At 57.0% G+C, this 22,034-nt stretch overlaps 1 protein-coding gene across 1 annotated transcript in view; it reads right to left on the bottom strand.

The window, feature by feature from the left end:
• Positions 1-22,034, bottom strand: part of ADAM12 (ADAM metallopeptidase domain 12) — a 143,437-nt gene that overhangs the window by 26,378 nt on the left and 95,025 nt on the right. The window contains exons 10-16 of the mRNA XM_087824092.1: positions 17,557-17,746; positions 16,968-17,381; positions 14,660-14,772; positions 13,449-13,570; positions 8,647-8,824; positions 3,605-3,694; positions 1,441-1,636 (exon numbers count right to left, since the gene is read on the bottom strand). Coding sequence (XP_087680218.1) covers positions 1,441-1,636; positions 3,605-3,694; positions 8,647-8,824; positions 13,449-13,570; positions 14,660-14,772; positions 16,968-17,381; positions 17,557-17,746 — 1,303 coding nt within the window. The remainder of the gene's footprint in view (positions 1-1,440; positions 1,637-3,604; positions 3,695-8,646; positions 8,825-13,448; positions 13,571-14,659; positions 14,773-16,967; positions 17,382-17,556; positions 17,747-22,034) is intronic.

Genomic DNA, 22,034 nt, shown 5'->3' with positions numbered 1-22,034 from the left:
AGAATTCACCTAGTCTGAGACCTGAGACCTCGCTCTGGCCTGGGGGTCCCCCCAGCCTGGCGGGCAAGGGGGCCAGGACTGGGGGCTGGCAGGGTCCACAGATGAAGCTCTGAGGCCCCAGGCCCCAGGCCCCCTCTTTCTACCTGCCCCAGTGCATCCAAGAAGCCTGAGGCTCCCTGGGAGAGCTGGGTGTGAGGTGAGGGGCTGTGTTACCCCACGTTGCTGCATCCACACTGCCTTTCTCCTTCCTCAGAGAGTCCAAGAGCAGAGGGCACATTGGGCTGTGAGGAGGGGCCCGGGCAGGGCCAAGCCCTGTTCTCCTTGCTGGGGTCGTGGTTTTCACATCACTTGCCACCCCGAGGTTTGATGTCTGCCGTTGTTTCTGCGCTAGCTGACTTCCTTCTGTCCTAGCTGACTTCCTTCTGTCCTAGCTGACTTCCTTCTGTCCTAGCTGACTTCCTTCTGTCCTAGCTGACTTCCTTCTGTCCTAGCTGACTTCCTTCTGTCCTAGCTGACTTCCTTTGTGTCTCCCAAAAGCAAAACCTCACCACGCGGTCTGACAAAGGCCCACTTCAGATTTCTCTCCCCCGGGAGCCGGGACTGGGGCTCGCCTGCTTCTCTGACCAGCTGACCACAGCGGGATCTCTGGCCAGAGCTGAGGTCACCCCTGCAGCCAGTGGGAGGAGGGCGAGAGGACAAGACTGGGAGGGGCCTGCCTTGGAGAATACTCTGCGTGGGTGCTGGATGGGCAGCGGGTCCTGGGGAGGAGCCCACAGGGCCTGGGCTGCCCTATGAACCCCGGACCTCTGGCCCCAGGTGGAGGGCCACACACACAGGGGACACACAGGGGACTGGATCTTCCCCCTTTCGCACGGAGAGTCCATTCAATCTTAGAACTTGCACTGTCCCCACCTCGGGGGTCACTGGAGGGTAGGAAGGGACACATGGTACCGAGCGCCCAGCCCAGAGTCCCCCACGCGAGCAGCAGGGAACAGCCAGCCACCTTCTTCCTGGGTCACCCCTGCCATCCCTCTGCTTCCCGGTCACAGGCAGCGTGCGCCAGGTCTGCCCGGGGCTTCCTAAGGCCGCCCTCAGCCCTCCGGCCGCAGGGACACTCTCCGGCACCCTCAGCCCTTGGCTGGGGTCCTCCTTGGAGCTCTCAGAAGCACTTACGCAATCAGGGTGGTGGTGGAAGTTCTGTCTGCCCATCTGTCTGTCCAACTACCCGTTGAGCAATCTGAGGCAGGGGTCGCGGCTGATTGATCCCTGTCACCCGTGGACACACAGTAGGTGCTCACATGTCTCTCACCGGACGCCGCCGAGCTCCTTAGGGCCGGCTCCGGTTTGCGCCCGGCGCCTGGCAGTCCCCAGCCCACCCGGGAGCCGGTTCCTCCAGCGAGCAGTGCGCCCCACCCCGACCCGAGCGGGGCCACCACGTACCTGGTCCCCAGAGCGTGACGCACTGCTGCTCGTGGGTCTGGCAGATGCCGTTGTAGCAGTAGCCGTCCACACCCTGGCACGGGTGCCCGTCGTGCAGGTAGACGTTGGCCGGGCAGTGGGGGCTGGCGCCTGAGCAGAACTCGGGGAGGTCACAGGCGTTGCTGGCGCCCCTGCAGGCCGTCCCCGCGGGCTTCAGCTGGAAGGAGGGAGAGGCTATGGCGCGTGCTCTGCGGGAAGGGGCGCAGGCTGCCCGCAGAGCTCCTGGGGTGCCCCAAGCAGGCCAGGCGTGAGCGACGGGAGGATGTCAAAGCCAGTCCCCTCACAGCAGCGGGAGTCGCTGAACAGCCCTGCTCCGGGGGACAGCGGCCCTTCCTCTGTAAGGGGGCATCCAGGGCGGCCTCTCTTCAGCTTCCTGCACCGTTAAGGTTGGTGAGCGGCAAGCTGGCCGCTGGCACCTGCCCCTCGGGGGCTGTGGGGGGGGGTGTTGCCTGATGGACACGTGGATTCTTAGGAAAACGACCTGTGGTTTCCAGTCCCTTCGTGTGCTTTCAGGTGAGGTCTGCACTCACAGCACTAGCGTTTGTGCTCAAGTTGACAAAAGTAATTCCGAGGGCAACAGCCGCTCAGGTTATCATCAAACCTCAGAGCTGGAAGCCCGTCTGCGGGGCTTTGTGGGGTGAGGGGCAGAAGAGATAAAGCAGGGGTGGCCTGGGATGCTGGGAACCATCCGGCCGGCGCCCAGCTCTCTGTAGCTGAAGAAATTAAGGCCCCAGCCGGCCGGCGTGACTCAGAGGTTGAGCGTCGGCCCGTGAACTTGGTCAGGGTTTAGGGTGACGGGTTTCATCCCCAGCAGGGGGGTGCAGGAGGCAGCCGATCAATGACTCGCTCATCCTTGATGTTTCCATCTCTCTCTCCCTCTCCCTTCTTTTCTCTGAAATTAAAAAAAAAAAAATTTTTTAAATAAAAAATTAAGACTCTCAGTGGCTTGTCTGAGGCTGCACAGCCTGTGACCTACCCTGCCCCAGCCCTTCCAGGCACCTTCTGCCAACAGCTGCCACGTGCCAGGGGGGTGCCAGCTGCTTTTCATGGTCCCATCAGTTAATCACAAGTAGGAAGGGGTTTTAAGTGGAATGCAAATGTTTTAACACACTCTGAGTCACGGAGGTTCCCGCAAGCACGAGGCCACTGCTTCGTTAACAAGAATAAAATTCTACCCTGGGAGCCTCTGAATCGGCTCAGGCTTCTGTGCTGGGTCTCAGCTCTGGATAGTGAGACAGACCATGGACCTGCCTGAGTGAAAGCCGGGGTGGCCGAAGCGATGGCGAAGGTGTGAGGCCACCACGCGGGGCGGGGTGGGGCTGGGCGCCGGCGGCACCTGTTGTTAGGAGGACGTCGTGCGAAGGCCCCGGACAAGCTGCGAGGCGCCTCCGCCCAGCGGCCAGCATTGCTGGGGTCAAGCAGAGGGAGCCGGCGTGAAGATGACAGGAGCGGGATCCTCAAGTGCTCCTCCGGGTTGTGGTGACAGGACCCCACGTGCCTCCCACAGCGCAATTGGAACATGTAATGCTGAGCCTGCGTTCCCCGGGCCGATTACTTTTCAGCTCATAACTGATTTGTCACAGATGACAGCATAAAAGGTGCATTTTGCACAGAGACTGGGAGATGATAAAACAGAAGCTAATGCCAGCTCCGATGAGGAGTGACGGTTCCTGCAGCCGTGGCGCGGGGAAGCCGCCCTGCCACCCTGTGTGCCCTGTGGAACTGCCGGGATCTGTGGGCGACCTGGGCCAGGAGCACTCACCCGGGGCCTGAGCACTCACCGGGGCCTGAGCACTCACCCGGGGCCCGAGCACTCACCCGGGGCCTGAGCACTCACCGGGGCCTGAGCACTCACCCGGGGCCAGGAGCACTCACCCGGGGCCTGAGCACTCACCCAGGGGCTGGGAGCACTCACCGGGGCCTGAGCACTCACCCGGGGCCGGGAGCACTCACCGGGGGCCTGAGCACTCACCCGGGGCCGGGAGCACTCACCGGGGGCCTGAGCACTACCCGGGGCCCGAGCACTCACCCGGGGCCTGAGCACTCACCCGGGTCAGAGCACTCACCCAGGGCCGGGAGCACTCACCGGGGGCCTGAGCACTCACCCGGGGCCGGGAGCACTCACCTGGCAGTCTCGGCAGCACAGCCCGTGGGCGCAGACCGCGCCTGGCCTCAGGGTGCAGGAGGTGGCGTTGCAGCAGAGGTTCGTGCACTCCTGCAGAGGGAAGGGGCTTCATGTGAGGGGTCGTGGGGAGCAACCACTCGTGGACAGCAAAGGTGCCCTAAGTGGCTGTAAAAGGGAAGAAAGAACTAGACGCCCGGCTCTTGAGCTGAAAACCAGCCCGAGTGAGGATTAGCTTCGCCTGCGAGGAAGCAGAGCTCTGTGAAGTGCTTATGAGCTGACTGCATGAGGGTCCCTGGGAAAAGTCAGAGCCTTTCGTGACGGGGGAAGGGGCCCTGGGACAGGAAGGCCGGTGGACAATCCATCGCGGCTGCAGCTGGGGCTCTGCGGGCAGAGGGCTCCGGGGACTGTAGGTCTTATTGCAACACGTGTGGCAGGATCACCAGAATACTTGGAACTCACTTATTTAAAAATATACGTAGATGTGCCCTGGCGGGTGTGGCTCGGTGGGTAGGGAGTCGGCCCGAGCACGGAAGGGTCTTGGATTTGATTCCCGGTCAAGGGCAGGTACCCGGGTTGCGGGTTCGATCCCCAGCGCCGGTGGGAGCGCATGCGGGAGGCGACCCGTTGATGTCTCTCTCTCTCCCATCGATGTTTCTCTTTCTCTCCCCTCTCTCCCCTCCCTTCCACTCTCTCTAAAAATGAATGGAAAAAATATCTTCGGGTGGGAATTAACAAAAAACGTACCAAGATGCCTTCAAATATTACTTTTCCGAGACTGACCTGTTCAACCTGCACATACCAGCGGGAGATGAAGTCAGACCATTGTGTCTGAGCCGCAGCTCCTCACGATCCAGCCACAGCCGAGACTCCCGCCCAGCGCAGGTGGGCTGTGCCACCTGACCAGGCCGCCTCGGGTCAGAAACTCAGGTGACAATGACCGAGGGGCCCGAAGGAGGTCCGTGGGCAGGGCCCATTGATTGGCAAGGGATTTAAACACAGATCAAATAGTACGGGCACTGCCCTCCCTGAAATAAAAGTGAGAGGGAGTTGACTCCTTTGCTGAGCTGCGTTCACAAGTCCCTGACTTTTTCTGGAAATGGGGGGTTGAAGCCTGTCCTTGGCCCTCCGCTGAAGGTCTCCGCAGGGTCACCTGGTGTCTTTATGGAGTCCTGGTGCTGCCAACACTCCAACGGCTCGGGGCTTAGACAGTTTAGAAAAAAACTGAATTCTCAGAAGAAGGAAGGGTTCACAGAGTCTTTAATTTATCAGGGTCCTTTAACTTTATCTAACAGACGATGTGTGCTAAAGAATTTATATACTGTCGGCTACAATGAAGCCAGCCACGTAATGGCAGATGGCTCACCCCCAAAACCATCTTCTGTGAGGGGTTTATAATTAGCATCACTGATGCGATTAACAAGGTTTTGCCGATGACCCAGAGGGTGTGTGGCTAGGCCGGATGTCTGAGCTGGACCCCGTGTGAGGCTATGAGTGACATTCGCGTTCCGTGTTTGCCCCGTGACCCTGTTACACACACATCCGAAGTTATCATATTTTAAATTTGCTCACGGACTTTATAAACATCCGGTTATGCTACACACAGCAAGATAAAACTGCTGGGCAGTCAGAGCTGGAACTGTCAGGACAGTGTGGTTTCTAACTCACAGACTTACGACCCTAAAACGTTTAGGAACTTGTGTTTTTTTTTAAAGGGCCCATCAGTTGCGTCCCTGACCAGTGCCATGAAACATCCAGCAATGTCGTCCTGCTCGTTACGATCTAAACGGTCTACTAGTGACACGTTCACAGAATCTCAGAGCTCCCTGTGCTAATTGAAATCAGCCATCCTGAGACTGGGTCCTAAGATCCTTTAAGAACTTCCTCCCCACCCCCCAACAAATCCCTAAATAATATAAGCAGCAGCTCAAATGGAAACCAGCCGAGCAGAAAGGCTTTGACTTCAAAGGGGACTGATAATGTGAGAAGGACAACTACGTTTAAACGCTCTTTGCAAGCTACCGCGTCCCAGTGACTTTAGACCAGGAGCTGAGGCCGCGCCCGACCCCGAGAGCTGGGCGGGCGAGTTGTCAGGGTGTCCTTATGGCTGATATGAATCCAACGCCCCACACAGGAAGCTTTCAGCAGTCACTGCCTTTAAAATATATATATATATTTATTGATTTCAGGGAGAGGAAGAGAGGGAGAGAGAGAGAGAGAAACACATTGATGAGAGGGAGTCATTGATCGGCTGCCTCCCGCAGGTCCCCTGCTGGGGATCGAGCCCGAAACCCCGGGCATGTGCTTAGACTGGGAATCGAAGGCTGATGCTCAACTGTCGAGTCACACCGGCCGGGCAGTCACTCGCCCTTTTAATGACACAGAATCTCCTTCTGCAGTACTGTATTCCTCAGGAGAGGCTAATTCTGCACCTGATGATACATTTGCTATTTTAGGGCTCGGGAGAGAGGTTCAGCAGGGCCATGGACACCAAGTCTCCGAGAAGGAAGGACAATGAAGCCATGGAGGTTCTCCGCAGACGCCCTCATGGTCCTGCACAGACATGGATCCTTCATCCCAACCAACTGGGACAAGACAAGGAGGCATCTTTCTGAAAACAGTGCAGATTATTTCTGGGAGCCAGGGGACCAAAGCTGGTTCCAGTTCTGAGCTGGGGAGGTGGTTGTGACTAACTGAGGTGGAGACACACAGAGCCCCTGAATGGGCCACGGGATGCGTGGGCCACAGGATGCATGGGCCACGGGATGTGTGGGCCACAGGATGCATGGGCCATGGGATGCGTGGGCCACGGAATGCATGGGCCCCGGGATGCGTGGGCCAACATGAAGCCAAGGTATGAAGAGTCCCAGGGCCTGAGCGCTGGGTCAGGGGGTTACAGAACCCAGGTTAGCAGGTTGGACTAAAAGCGGCCTGGAAACTGGAAACGGTCTGTCACACTGTTAGACACAGTTTGAGCCTGAGCAATGGAAAGCGAAAAATAAAAAACCAAAAAAATTTAAAAGTGAGACAAAAGGCTCGCCCGTGACTTTGAAAGATTTCTCGGAAGAAGGAACTGTGGGTGAGGGGGACCAGAGCTCTCACCAAAGCCTAAGAACTCATCCTATGAAATAAGACCTGACCCACAGATGGGAACTTGGGAATTACACGTGAGACTTGGCGCCACATAAGGAAGGAGTTTGATTTATTCCTATCTGCCCCCTACCTGCGGAGACAGCACCTGTCCAAGCTGCTGATGGAGAGAGAAGAGAGGCCCACAGCTCAGGGGCCGGCAAGACTCAGGCACTCAAGCCTGTGCTGACGTGCTGGGGGGGGATGCTGGGGGGGGATGGTGGTGGTGGGGGGTGGGGATGGTGGGATGGTGGGGATGGTGGTGGTTGTGGTGATGTTGATGATGGGGTGGGGATGCTGCTGGGGGGGATGGTGGTAACATCGGTGTTGTGATGATGATGACGGTGATGATGACGGTGGTGGTGGTGTTGACAGGGGAGATGGTGGCAGTGGTTATGGAGGGTGGGGGTGGTGCTCATGGTGATGGAGGAGACGGGAACAGCGCTGGTGTTAACGGTGGTGACGGTGGTGGTGGCAGCAATGCTGGCGGCCGTGCGGGATGTGGAGCACCTGCTAATCCAGTCATTCCCAACCTGACCGTTCCTGGCTCCACGAGGAGCCGCCTAAGTTGTTTAGATCGATAAACACAAGGACAAATCATTTTTAAGTCAGCACGGCCTCTCCTGAGAAACACGGGTAACTTAAGCTAATTCTGTTTTTTTCTTTCCGTAATTAACGACGTCTCCAAGGAATTCCCCCTTTGCCGACCCCATCCCTCCACTACCCTTAAAAAGAGTTTCTGTAACCCCATAACAAGGACTTACTTCTGCACAGCTACCACTCCCTGTGCGTCGTGAGCAAAACCAGCCACTGCTGTGGACAAAACATCTGGTAAAACCACCACTACAACCCCCGTCCCCGGTGCTTATTTATTCGCCCCCAGCATTCTTGCAGAGATGGCCAGACTGAGACCAAGATCACTCCTGCGGGGACGGGAAACCTCAGACACTTGGAGAAAGATGCGAAGAAGAGTCCACAGAGCCGCTTTTGGATGGAGACAGGAATTCGAGGCACGTCCCAGAGTCTCAGCGCAATTTCCCTGCCCCAGAAGCCCTTTCAGAGCAGCTCCCCAAGACACGCTCCTCCTGAGCCCCGTCAAGCCCGTCTGAGCTGGGCCTGGCCGCCGTGAGCCTGTCGGCCCCTCGAGCTCGCACAGCTTCGGGGGGGGGGGGACCCACCTGCAGGCTGTGCTGCGCCAGCTCCTTGCTGTGATCATCTGAATGCAGCCCCCCCCAAGCTTCCGGGGGCCCTGGTTTGGCCAGGAGCTCTCCCTGCATCCTGTCAAGACTATTCAGAGATTAAAATGTGGCTGTGATAATTTTTACGCTGATTAACCTTATCTTGGGCCCCACAGAAACAAGAAAATTTCCCGACCGTGGCTGGAAAGTAGGGTAAAGAAGCCCTTTTGGGGATAAAAACACTCCCTGCTTTTGCGTGTGGCTTCTGAGAGCGACAAGCAGAGAGGCCGGGCCTCGGGTCCTGCGCACAGTGGAGGCCGCGGCAGCTGAGTGGGGTTTCGACGTGGAGAAAGCTCTCAGTGAAAAGTACATGTTGCTTTTTAGAGTCCCCTGTTTGCAGGCCGTGCAAAGAGAAAGAAAGGGTGCTTATTGGCCGCCTGAAGCCAGGTGCCAGGGCTCGTCTCCGCCATGCTCCGGCTAGAAGCCTGTGCACCGTTCCCGGCCTCGTCTCGCCAAGAACGCCGCGTCCTCTGACAGACAAGGCTCTTTATCTTTTTAAGCCAGTGGCGCAACTTATCCTGTGTGACAGTGAAAATGTAAGAAGGCCACCCTGGCTGGGAGGCTTGTCCAAGGTGGCCACGCAGGACTCAGCCAGCCTGATTTCTAGCCCTTCATTCGGCCGCGCGATTCCTCTAAGTGGCCCAGACACGAGACCCGCGTCCCGGAGACGCCTCTTACCTCGGGCTCCCCGCAGTCACACTCCTCTCCTTCCTCGACGTATCCGTTCCCGCACTTCTGGCCTCCGAAGGCCTGCTTGACCTCGGGCAGGTTGAAGAGGCACATCCCCACACCCTTCTCCAGGCTGGCCTCCAGGTCCTTGCGGCTGCAGCTGCTGAACACCATGGGGAAGGGGTACCTGCGAGAAGAGCTGCGCGGTCAGCCGTCAGCGAAAAGTGGCCTTGCCTCCTTCCTGTGGGCGACTCCTGGTCCCCCCCACCCCATGACATCTGCCCGCGGGCCCACTGTGGGTCTCGGCGAGCAAAGGCACAAACACTCGCTGCAACACAAGCCCCTTTAGCGGCACCCTGAGCTCCCGTCCCGCTCGGCGCTGGCACCCCCCGGAGGGATGCTTCATCCCAAAGAAACAGCCTTCTGACGGTTTCAAACTAACGAGTTTGGACGGTCATCAGACAGTGCTGACAGTCCCGTGTGAATCAGCAAGTGGAACGGGAACCCTCGGGATGTGTCGGCTGCAGTGTGAACGACTGATGTCCTTACTGGAAGGACAGAGGCACCAATGACCACGCCTAGCAGTTCCAGGGAACCGCGGACACGACCCCGGCTGCAGGTCAGGGCCGGCAACACGGGCCACGGGGCTATGACAGGCCGTCCCTGCCTCCCCCAAGCACAGCCAGGAGAGGCTGGAGGTGCCAGAAACGCAGGGACTGCTCTCGGCTCAGCACACCAGGGACACGAAGGGATGTGGCAGAGCCAGCCCGCTTCCCAGCAGAGTCCGTCCCCCATTCCGTGGGCCGGAGGGGCTGCCCAGCCCCCTGCACCTGGCTGGGCCGTGTGACTGATTCCCGGCGGCGATCATGAGCAGCGGTGACACAGTGCGGGTCGCCTCCGGTGGGGGGTATTTGCATGGTTGTCTCTCTTTAAGTCAGCTGAGCTCAGCGTGCTCCAATGTCCTAGGCCCTGGAGAGGCCAGACGTGGCCCCTGTCCTGACTCGCTGCAGGGCGGAGGGGGAGCCACCCGCGGCACAGAGCCCGAGTATCGCACGGAAGGGAGACCCCTCCGTTAGGGCGAGGCCCCGACAGCTAGGGGTCCGTTTCCGCCGGCCGCTAGAGTCACCCACGTAGATAGAGCGTCTCACTCTTTTTCACACGTGCACTTTCCCGTGTCCTGAGCAGCCAGGACGGTGGGGGACAGGCACGCCCGGAACCCAGAAGGGTGTGTTACTGACTGAGAAACCGCGGCCTGCTGACCAGCAAGCCGGCGCCCTCTCCCCGCGCAGACGGCCACGGGATGAGGCCACAGCTGATCCCAGTCGACGGGCCCAGCAGGCGCCCTGCAGACGCAGGCGAGCGCCGTTTCGTGACTGAGCCTGGCAGCTGGTCAAGAGCGTGGCCAAGCCGGGAACACGTGGGCGCAAGAGTTTTCTATCAACCGCAGCTTATTAACTCCGGAGTCTAATTCTGATAGATAGAAGCATCCATACAGGCAAGTCCTGCTCCTGGGGCAAAGGCAATAAACCCTGGCCTGTGTGTTCTGCTGGAACGAAAGGTTTCTCTTGAAATCTGTTTAACTCCCTTTGGCAGTCAGATCGCTTATTCCAGGTATCAAAATGCTGCTGGATATCTGCAAATGGTGACCCACAAGAAAAACTAACTGTCCATTTATAAGGGCTATGCATGGAAGGGACAGTGGTGCATGGTGCAGGGAATTGAGAGCTCTTCTCTTTGCAAAGAAAAAGCCTCAGCAAGGCGGAGATGGGACGTCTTCCCCGGTGGGAGTTCTCCTGGGACACGTAGCTCAGGGCCTGACCTGGGAGACGGGACATCACTCCCACTCAATGATACGCAGCCGGGTGTGGTGATAAACTCTTCCCAGCTCATTCGGGAAGGGAACTGGTTTCCCAAGTATGGTAACAGTTAATTAAGAAAGACACCAGGGTAAGTTAGAAGCCTGGGGAAGGGTGTCAGCAGGAAAAACAGTAGCTGAGAGAAGCCCGATGGAAAGGCCGTGTGAATCCCCCGCTTCTCAGGTGAGCAGAGGGTGTCCACCACGGTCCGCAGCCTGGAGGGCTGAGACCTGGCCCATCCCGGCTCAGGCAAGCTCACCCACGTCGCCGTCTTTCAAAATAACACAGCCATGCGGGGCTTTTGGAGGGGCTGACGTTAAAGACGGGGCAGAAACAGGATGAATGAGCTCAGCTCAGGCCCAGGATTTAAGCGTCGAGCGTGTGGGAGCGGAGAACGGAGCAGATCGCTGCTGGCACACCGCTCGTGCGCCCGCTCCGGCTGCGGTCACACAGCCCCGCGAGCCGCACGGTGACAAATGTCTGTTTCCCTTAGCTCTTTCCTGTTCTGCGGAGGGACAAGTCCCAAGTGCTTTCAAAATCCTCTCTCATTTAGAATCGTGGATAAATAACATCCATCCAACTCACAGGTTTCCAGCCTCACTCTAAGGAACCAGGTCCAGGCACGAGTTCCCGGGGGAGCCTCTGTGGCAGGAGCCCCGCGGTTCTGAGGGTGCGGCACGGACGGGCTCGCTGCCTGTGAGCCAGGGCGTCCGCGGAAGACGGCAGGGCTGGGCCTCCGCTGCAGGCCTGATTCCCAGCATGCCCGGGCCAGGGCTCTCACAGCGTGGTCCCGGCGTTGGCGTCCCCTGGCAACTCCCTGGGCATGCAAACCCTCAGGCCCCACCCACGGCGCCTGGGTCAGAGAACTCAGGGGTGGGGCCCAGCAACCTGTATTTTATTAAGTTCTTCTGACAATTAAAAAAAAATCAAGATAAAATTCACTCTTTTAAAATACATTTAGTGGCTTTTAGTACATTTGTGATGGTGTGGAGCCATCACCACTATCTAGGCCCTGAAGACTTTCCTGACTCCAAAAACGAACCAACCCCACACCCGTTAGCAGTCACCCCTCACTCTCCCCTCCCCCAGTCACCGCCAACCATTGATAGGCTGTCCGTCTCCACCGACTCACTATTCTGGGTCTTTGGAGTCACATAACATATGACCCCTATGTCCGGCTTCTTTCACTGAGCATCAGGTTTTCAGGGCTCCTCCATGCGGCAGTGTGTGCCAGCCCTTCCTTCTTTTTCACGGCTGAGTAATATTCCCTCCTGAGTAAGACTAGACCACTGTATGTTCATCAGTGGATGGCCCAAGCGACTTATCAAAATTAAAGTGTGGGAACAAATGACCTAGATTAGAAACCCACACATTAGTAAAGATAATACATGGACAAGTCCACATTTATTTGTGTCAAAAAAGGAAACATAATGTAGTCTCATCATAGGTCATCTTTCATGCACTTAAGTTAGAAGTAGTTTTGTTTTCCACTATGATTCTAGTTCGTAAGCAGAGCGCAATGGGCAGCATTCTGAAAACCTTGTGTGGTTTTAGGCAAAGGCTAAAAATCCCAGGAGCATCGATCTGTCTCTTAGAGCCAAATTCAAGTCGCGAATGAATTTTCAGGTACCTTTAAGTGTTATAGCAGGTGGACTGACCATCACGCTACAGACGGACTAAGGCGCCGGGACAGTTTCCGAATGTGAGCACCGAGGTTTCTGTGCCGGAGCAAGATCCGTCCTTTCGTGTCCAGCTCCAGCGCAGAGCATTTTGCCTGCCTTTGGCTCCTGCTGCTCCTTTGGCTCGCACTGCTCCTTCCTGAGTTTACAGCTCTGCTCCCTGGGGTACTGAACAGAACATGAACTGGGCCACAGTTGCTGGAGACATCAAAGACCCCGAGCAGGCCACGTCGGTAGTTAAAAGGCGAGCCTCGGTTTCCTCTGTGGCTTTTGGTGAGCTCATCCCAAAGCTTCTCATCAATCACCCCAAATACGTCAGCTCGACGCAGAGAGATGATAAACTGGTGCAAAGCGAGAAAACGGGAGAATTTCTCGGAAAAGACGCCCTTTCGCACGACCCTTTCCCTCAGCACAAGGACGCTCTAGAAGAACTGGACCTCGGGCCCAGAAGCAGATGCCACGTCCAGCCCCTGGGCTCCAGAGGGCTGCCCTTGGGGACCCCGCCAGGGCGACCGGCTCCTGCGCCGATGGGACCTCTTCTGTGACACGTGTCTGCTTTTTCCTCTAAGGTGTAACGACCAAGGACACTTGGGGCACATTCACCACACTGAATGCAAAGGGGATGCAGCAGCTGGGCGATTTGGGCGGATAAAACATCACACAAAACCCACTTTCCAAAGAGAATTGCTACCCACCGCTTCCCGCCGTAAACGCAGTCACGGCTGAACATCGCAGCGCCCCGAGGCTGCCAAGGAAAACAGGACGGGGGCTACTTTTCCGGTGACAAAGCTGCGGTCAGGAAGCTCTTTCCTCGCAGGAGCCCGCTGCGCGTGTCTGCGCTCTGTTTTGGGGCGAATACTACGAGGCCAATCTGTCAACCCCGACGGGGGAGCCGGGCGCCCTCGGCCGCGAGGGCTCCGGGGATGGCTCCAGACACCGGCTTTCCTGCTGGAAGCCAGGCGGCCGGGAAGCGGCTGCAGTCGGCTGGCCCCGCTGGGGCCGCAGGTCACTGTGCCTGCTCTTCCTGTGCCTCCGACAGACACGGCTGCGTCCCAGAGCCGAGCCCGGGGTGACATCAGTCCCTGTGCCGACTGCAGGAAAGAGGTGGACGTCACCAGAGGAAGGAGGACGGCAAGGCCCAGGCAGCTGCTGCGAACAGCTTGGAGGGGGCATGACCGTGTCACAGGAAAAGGCAACCCCGCAGGAAACCGGGGACGGATGGGAAGCCCTCGGAGTTCTCTGTTCAAATCAATTAGAAAACAAAGGAAAAGCTCACAGCGTCCACAGCTGATACACGAGTGGACAGTGTCGGGGGTGACTGGTGCTTTTGGGGAACACGTTGCTGACATCCTGCTTCCCACGGATCTCTTTTCGCAGACTGCAGCTGAGTTGTATCTTCTGCGGACAGCAGAGGGGACAGATTCTGCAGCCCTGGGGGACCCTTCTGGGCCTGGACGCGTGGCATGGAGGAGGTGCAGGAGAATCGAATCTGTAAGACCAAGTCTGAGCACCCCGTCTATTAGACTGAAGTTCGGCTTTAAAACTGAGCCTCAGTTTTCCCATCTGTAGAATGGGGGCAGTAACCACCTCACATGCCGATGAGGATCCATGAGCTTCATACAAAACCGTGAAAGTCTCCGGTTAATTTCAAAGCACCATGAGCTGCTAGTTGCCCGGATTTATGTCAAAAAGATGTGTATTTGTTTTCTTCATTTAGGGTTCCCACTTGGCCTAGGGCCTGGAACATTCTCCTGCTAGGCAGCATTTCTGAAATGGGGCCAAATTTATTATAATTGTAGCCCAAACACAGCATGGTCACACTGTAAAACCGCAAGTACAGGTAAACTCTAGAGGGACATGATTCAGGAGGCTGAGGAATGGTCGGGCAGTTAAACACGATCCCGTCACTCAAAACACATGTGGTTCAAGCAGAGAAAGACTCTGCTCCACCCTGGACAGGCCGGTTTCACTCACTCAACCAGACCGTCAACTTGGGGGCAAAACCAACCAACCAACAAACCAACCAACCAACCAACAAAACCACTGACAAATGAAAAAAACAAAACCGTGCCCAGATGGATGTTACCTGCCGCGCGGCTATGGTTGTCTTCAGTTCCTGAAAGATTCTCCCAAACATCTCTTCCCAAAGCTCAGGTCCCCTGAGCCCTCTCCACGCATCCTTCCATCTTTTTACTCCGTGGCCAAGGCCCCCCGAGCTCAGAGTGGACAATGGCTACAGACAGATGGGACCTGGCCGCAGTCCCTGAGAACAATATCATCAACTCCCCAACCAGTTTGAAGACATTAAAAAAAACACCCCTCACTCGCAGTTCACAGCCAGTTCTGCTTATTCCAGGCCTCTCAGGAGCAGGGGCCCCGCACAATCACCATCGTTCCTTCCCGGGTGAGCTCGGGGCCCCTTACACAGAGGGTGCCAAGGTCACACCTGGGATGGACTTGCTCAGCTACGCTGCAAACCAAACGCACAAAATTTAGGTGCCACCGAGAAGACGGCTCTTGGAACAGGTGGCAGCAGCTGTACCCGCAGCAGTCGGCCTCGTCGTTGGCACCCATTTCAGGTGCTTTTGGCTCTGCCTCACCTGGCATGTCAGGGACAGTGAGCATAAACATTACCAGCAGTCGCTGTTCCCTAGCGAGCCCCTGCATGGCCAGAGCTCGGTGGGCACTCTCGCTCACCCACACCCCTGCGAGTCAGATGGCATCATTCCTAGTTTACAGATGAGGATACTGAGACTCAGAGAGGTCAGGGACCTTGCCACAGTCTTGTGGTTCAAGTCGGGACTAAAAACAGCTCTTTGACGTGAAGGCCTGTGCTCTTCCCAGGCAGCCACACTGCAGCTGGAGGTCAGGGGGCCTCTGGAGCAGCTTCCAGGGATTACTCCCCCCCCCGGGCAGCCTCAGGTTCAACCTGCACCAATGGCCAAGCCAGGACCCTCATCATTCATGGAGGAGAAGGTGCCTCAGGCTCCAGGGAGCCAGTAAAAGTGAAGCCCCCAATCCTGCACACGGCTCTGAGGGCACCACCTCCCAGCACCTCCCTGAATATCTTTGGTGGACAAGAAACCAAAGGCCAGGATTTATCCAACACACCCGAGGACCAGCACGGCCCAGGCGCACACACCTGAGGGAGGGTGTGAGCCTGTCTGGCCCCGACCAGCTGTGGGCAGGGGAGATGGTCACCTCCCGGACAGCGGTCACTCTGCCGGCTCCTCTGGGGCGTGATGGGAGGTGGAGGCGGACCTGAACTCATCCTCGGCCCAGCCAGTGAACACAGCGGCTTACGGGACAGAAGGAACGCAGGGCGAGACCCCAGGAAGGGCTCATCCTCTAGTCAGCTCCGGGAATGAGAAGTGACTGCCTTCGGGCCAGGCGCTGACCCACTGGGCTCACCAGATGGGCTGCAGACGGCACAGGAAACCAGGCCAGGAGCAAGGGATCAAACATGTCCTCGGTGGGACGTGTCCATTGTTAATGGCAAACACCTGGGGCCCCAAACGGAGCCATCTGCGGCACATTATAATTCATGTTTTTAACACGTGAACTTTGACCTCCGCTCCTCCTTCTGAAAACCAATTAAAGTGCAAATGTAATTTCCCAGAATTGTTAATAAAGAAAGGTACCAGCTGAGCTTTGGCCGGTGGGAGGTGCACAGGAGGCCTCTGGACGTTTCCAGAAAGTAGACCTTTCACTCCTGAGCTTGAGAGCTGTTTCCTCCCGAACCCAGCCCTAAAAGGTGAGGGACTCCAGGGCAGGGGACCCAGGGTCCCATGACAGGGACCCCAGCCCATCAGAGGGGGCGTCTGAGACGACTCTCAGCTTCGAGATGAGAAACGGCTGCTGTCTCCGCAGGGCTTGCCCGCCCGGAATGGGGCTGGACGGACGTAAACAGACGAGAGGCTAATACGGAACAGTCCAGGCCCAGGCAGCTCCGCCCTCCCTCCTGCGCCAGGGGACAGGCCTGCACAGGCCGGGCCAGCTGCTTCTGTGATTCTGCAAGTCTGCGACAGGGAAGACACTTCTCATCAGATGCGACAGAAAAAGTGGTCAAGTAGACGCCTCCAAGCCGCCCACCCATCTTCTTCCTCACCCCCCCCCCCCCCCGATTCTTCCATCCATTCATCCCTGCGGTAAAGATGTTGCTCTACCACGAACTCGGCCATGTTCCGGGCACTCTTCTAGGTGCTGGGAACAAGACTCATCACTGAACAAGACAAACAAGATTCCGGACCCGGCGGGGCTGAGAGTGGGTCCTGCTGGGTCCTGCTGGTGGCTGAGAGGCCACGGTTCACCCCAACCTCATGCCACAGCCTCCATGCCACACGTCCCGGGAAGGAGGAAGCCGTGGGAGGGTGCAGGGAGGGGAAAGATTGGCAGAACTTCAGCTGCCCTGTTTTCACACATGTTCCACCACAAATAAAATGCCGCGTTAATGAGCAACGACAGGAAGTAATTCTCTGCTGCTGTGACACAAGTCGAAGGAGGTTTGCAGAACTAAATGGCTTAAAAATGGTGCACCCTTCCTGCTGCCTAGAAGTTGCACAGGGACGCTGCTCTGTACTGAGGCTTTAGTCCCCACAGGAAGCCCAAACATGGTAACATGCTTGTGGCCACTTCCATGCGGCAAACGCAGCGGGAGGCTGGATTGCACAAGGCCCAGTTTCATGCTCAGCCCGGCTGCACGGAGCCTGGCTGCATGGACGGGGGCCAGCTGCATGGAGCCCGGCTGCACACAGCCCAGCTGCATGGAGCCCGGCTGCAGAGAGCCCAGCTGCACAGGGGCCAGCTGCATAGAGCCCAGCTACACACAGCCCAGCTGCATGGAGCCTGGCTGCATGGACGGGGGCCAGCTGCATAGAGCCCGGCTGCACAGAGCCCAGCTGCATGGAGCCCAGCTGCAGAGAGCCCAGCTGCACGGAACCCAGCTGCACAGGGGTCAGCTGCAGAGAGCCCAGCTGCAGAGAGCCCAGCTGCAGAGAGCCCAGCTGCAGAGAGCCCAGCTGCACGGAGCCCGGCTGCAGAGAGCCCAGCTGCACAGAGCCCAGCTGCATGGAGCCCAGCTGCATGGAGCCCAGCTGCAGAGAGCCCAGCTGCACAGAGCCCAGCTGCAGAGAGCCCAGCTGCACGGAGCCCGGCTGCAGAGAGCCCAGCTGCATGGAGCCCGGCTGCATGGAGCTGAGCACACTCTTCTCTGACCAGCACCCCAGGATAGCTGCCTTTCTCCTCTCTCCGAGGTTTCAAGCTGCTGCACGTTTTCATTCGAGATGAGGCGTAAGAAGGTGCAAAGGCAGGAGTGTGGCTCCTGCAATGCGGCCTCACGCCCGGGGGCTTCCACCTGGGTCAGCCTGAAAGTGCGGGTCGCTCACTTAGCTTCCTGAGCTCCAGCTCCCTCGTCCTCAGGATCAGCACGATCACGCCCACCTCACACGGGTGGCCGATGAAACGACGTCCTGAGAGCAGGCCTCGGGGGCCGAAGTCACGTTTGCCTGCATCTGCTTCCCCGGGACCGGGCAGTCGAGGAACGGTGGCCACGAGGCCTGGCCTCCCTGGCCTGACCTGCGCGTGGCGTTCAGCTTAAGAGGGCCTGAGGACAGTTCTCTCACGCCCTCGGGCGGCGGCTTATTCCAACTCTGCCTCTATCGCAGATAAACGCCTGTATTTTCCAGCGGGCAGCACCTAGTTACAGGCAGTGGAAACAAGAAGGTGCCCGACATTGACCTGCCCTCTTGAACTGTTGTGAAAAGTCCCTCCTGTCAGTTCATTTTTCCTTTATGATAATTTTGAGGTGCAGCCAACACATTGCTCCGGCCGTGGGATGGAAATGATCCTGACCAGAGCTGCTTTAGTCTCACCAGAGTCCTCACTTGGTAGCGGCTCCTCTTTTTCCCTCCTTGGATAAAGATTTCCATTTCCTCCCCAGTTTGAAGAAGGAAGTAGAGACTGTCTTAAACTTTTCCTTGAGGGAAAAAATAATCAAATGAAGAGCCGATACGGGGAAATAGTTTCCTCCCACCCCTTTCTCCCAAAGTCCCTCGATAAATGTATCTCACCATCTCGGCCCCTCAAAATTCAAAGGGGGTGAGCTTTAATTAAGTGTATAATTACGTGTAACCTGCACTGATTTTCAAGAAAGCAAGTTCTACACAGAGTATAGACTCTCCAGATGCATAGAATCTATCAATTCCCAATTCCCACCACATCCGCAGCTCTGGGGAATTTTTCTCCGAAAAGTACCATTCATTTCAGTCCCTTGAAACACATTCAGACAGAGGCTTCCTCAGAAAGAAATCCAGTTTTCCCGTTACATGAGCTAGGAATTCTCTGGAGACTCGCCTAACCCAGTTTAGTCCTTCAGACTGGACTTTATCCTGGACTGTCCCCCCTGCCCACCCCCACCCCTTCCAACCTTTGCTCCTGCTCACAGTGAATTAGTCAGTTTAAAAAGGTGTAAAATGCTATTCCGGTTATGCTTAAAATTTTCTCCTAAACTCAGGGTGGATGCCCCCAGGATGAGCCTCACGGTGCCCTAAAACATCCCATCAGAGCCCTGAGCTTCAGGTCGGCCATCCCCCCACAACGGGAGTTCCTAGAAGCCAAGGCTCCTGTCTTCTGTGTCTACGCCCCCACCTGCCCCTCAGGCTCTGGAGCACAGACTAAGCGAGTGGTTTTGCTGTGATCGGTCGCCTGACCCTGCATCCTGCGGTGGGCTTGTCCCAAGGCAGAGGCCGGGCCCACTGCGGGAGGCTGAACTGGGTAGAGGCACCCAGATGTGCTCCGCATCCAGGCAGCCGTGTAGCAAGTGGACACGCGAAGGCTGTTTCCTGAGCTGAGTTAAACGGCATCGAATGAGCCAATTATACAAACTCCGGAGGAAGGCGAATGGCAACGCTCTCTCCTTAACTGTGGTTATTTGATCTGGCTGCGGATGTGATCCCTGAATGTCCGACTACACCCCAGGGAGCCGGAGGTAACCCTCATTCGCTTATTTTCTCAGCCCCCACTATCCTGGGTGCTTCACACGCTTCACACTCTTGCTGGCAACTGGGGAGCACAGTCTTTTTTTTTTTTTTTAATTGATTTCAGAGAGAGAGGAAGGGAGAGGAAGAGACAGATAGAAACGTCAATGAGAGAAACATCGACCGGCTGCCTCCTGCACACCCCCGACTGGGGATCGAGCCCACCACCTGGGCCTGTGCCCTGACCGGGAATTGAACCGTGGCCTCTTGGTTTATGGGTCAACACTCAGCTACTGGGCCACACTGGCCAAGCAGCGCTTAGAGGTGTCAGTTCTCTCTCTCTTCCCCGTGGAGCAAGTTCCAAGAGGGCAAGAAACGGGTCCGTCACATTCACGGTCGTAACCCCAACTTTTGTCGAAGTGTGTGACGAGATGACTCTATTACTCCAACCTCCTCTTAACAGAAACCTTATTGCAAAAAGTGAAGGAAGCTCTGAGAGTAATGTTTGAATGTCTATCCTGCCTCCCCCCCGACTCTAGGAAGTGATATTTACTATTATGCTAAATATTCTTTTCCCGGGGTGTTCAATTCATTCACATTTCCCTCACTCCCAGAAACCTGGCGTACTTGGCTCTCACCCCCGAAGGCCCAGTGCTCCGAGAAGCTCATCACCGGATGGGCTTAGCTGAGTTGAAACTCCCACACGAATTCCCCGATACCGCTTTTGCCAAAGAGTCATTTCCAAGACGGGTCTCACTGTTAATTATCCGAAGACATAAAACACACACTCTCACGTGCGCAAAGACCCGTACTAATTAATGATGCTGCCGGTAAGGAAACTCCCCCAGCCGCGCTGGTGACGGGCCACTCAAGTCACGAGACGTGCGTCTGAAAGAGCTCCGCTTGCCCCCCCGTTTTTCCAGGCCTGTGGGTCCCATCTGTTGGCAACGGCAGTCACTTAAAATGTCCAGGGCCTGGATCCTGGAATGTCTGATAGAGAATAAACCAGGTATATCCGGGGATGCACATCCCCCTGTAAACCACCTGCAGTGCTCGGTTCCTTTTGAATCCGGGAGAGTTTAATATCATTAAAGCAGTCACGAACTTGTCTCTTAGCAAGTCGCCTTTGGGCTAACACTGAAATCCCGTTTTTAAGATTTGCCACTCATGCCTGAGTCGGCCGTGGGGGGAGGTCCGGGAGAAGGCCGGTGTTTGGATGTGGGCGAGTTTAAAACAAGCCGTTCACACAGAAACCGTGGGTGCGCTGAACGACCTCCCGCAGCATTCGCGAGCTTTCCGACGAGCAGGAATTCAGAAAAAGGCCCTTTGCTCACCAATAGTTCCAACCTCCCCGCGAGCCAAACAATAATCATAATACCACCATGTCTTTGGGGGTGATTTGTAATTTACAGAGACGCATGATCTCACCGAATCCACTCTCCCGCTCTCCCGGGCCTGTGAGCTGCGGGCGCGACGCGCGGAGATAACCCTGGAGAAGAAAAGCAGCCCAGGGTCTGCGGCGGGTGATGGATGACCGGGGGCCCGGGGCGGCCCGACCTCCCCCGCACTGTGGGCTCTTGTGATTAATTCACCCACTCGCTTAGGAAGTTTCTTTCCATCTGAGAAAATTAAAAACACCACTCTCTGGACAGGAATGCCGGATCATAAATGAGAACCAAATAGAAAAGATTTACACAAAAGCACAAGCTCAGCAAAAGAGAAAACTTAGAAATCGCTAATAAGGTATAAATCAAGGGAGGCTATTAGCAAACCCCTGGTGAGGGGGAAAAAAAGCCTTTTAAGTGATTTGCTGAGCTCTGAACAATGCCACCCTCCCTGCGGCTGTCAACTGTCTGCAGGGTGATTTTTGGCTCCTGCCCATCGGCACTGCCACGGAAACGCGCCGGTGTGAAGGGCTGGCCCAGTATGAGAGAGCACCAGGAGGAGGCGCCTGGCTACCGCGCCCGTCACAGAGTTTAGAGCCGCAGGGCCCCCCTCGGCCGTGCCCTCCCCAGCAGGCCCGGGGCTCAGAAATACTCTAATGTGTGAGCAAATCAGTAGGGAGATGGGTGGACGGGCGGAGTGACGGATAGAAGGATGGACGGATGGATGGATGGATGGATGGAGGGAAAGAAGGAAGGAGGGAGGAGGGAGAGAGGAAGGAAGGAGGAAGGAAGAGGGAGGGAGGGAGGAGGGAGGGAGGAGGGAGGAAGGAGGGAGGAAGGAGGGAGGAGGGAGGGAGGAGGGAGGAAGGAAGAAGGAGAGGAGGGAGGAAGGAGGAGGGAGGAGGAGGAAGGAAGAAGGAGGGAGAAGAGGAGGAGGAGGGAGGAAGGAGGGAGGAGGGAGGAAGGAAGAAGGAGGGAGAAGGGAGGGAGGAGGAGGAAGGAGGGAGGAGGGAGGGAGGAGGGAGGAGGGAGGGAGGAGGGAGGGAGGAGGGAGGAAGGAAGAAGGAGGGAGAAGGGAGGGAGGAGGGAGGAGGAGGGAGGAGGGAGGGAGGAGGGAGGAGGGAGGGAGGAGGGAGGGAGGAGGGAGGAGGGAGGGAGGAGGGAGGAGGGAGGGAGGAGGGAGGAGGGAGGAAGGAGGGAGGAGGGAGGGAGGAGGGAGGAGGGAGGGAGGAGGGAGGGAGGAGGGAGAAGGGAGGAGGGAGGGAGGAAGGAGGGAGAAGGGAGGGAGGAGGGAGGAAGGAGGGAGGAGGGAGAAAGGACTGACTCACTCCTTTACTGACGAGGAGCTGAAGGGCAGAGGGCTGCTAATTTGCCTGAATCACCAAAAAATTTGGTGTGAGAACCGGGGCTACCCGGCTGTTCAACCCCAGCCCAGTATTTCCAGTCTAGAGTTTCCTTTCTTCCATTTGTCTCTTTTAACATTAACCATATTGATTAACAACA

This window comes from Miniopterus natalensis, chromosome 14 (assembly GCF_054644295.1).
Source record: "Miniopterus natalensis isolate mMinNat1 chromosome 14, mMinNat1.hap1, whole genome shotgun sequence".
NCBI classification, from domain to species: Eukaryota; Metazoa; Chordata; class Mammalia; order Chiroptera; family Miniopteridae; genus Miniopterus; species Miniopterus natalensis.
The sequence above is the reverse complement of the archived record's forward strand: the minus strand, read 5'-3'. Positions and strand labels throughout refer to the sequence as shown.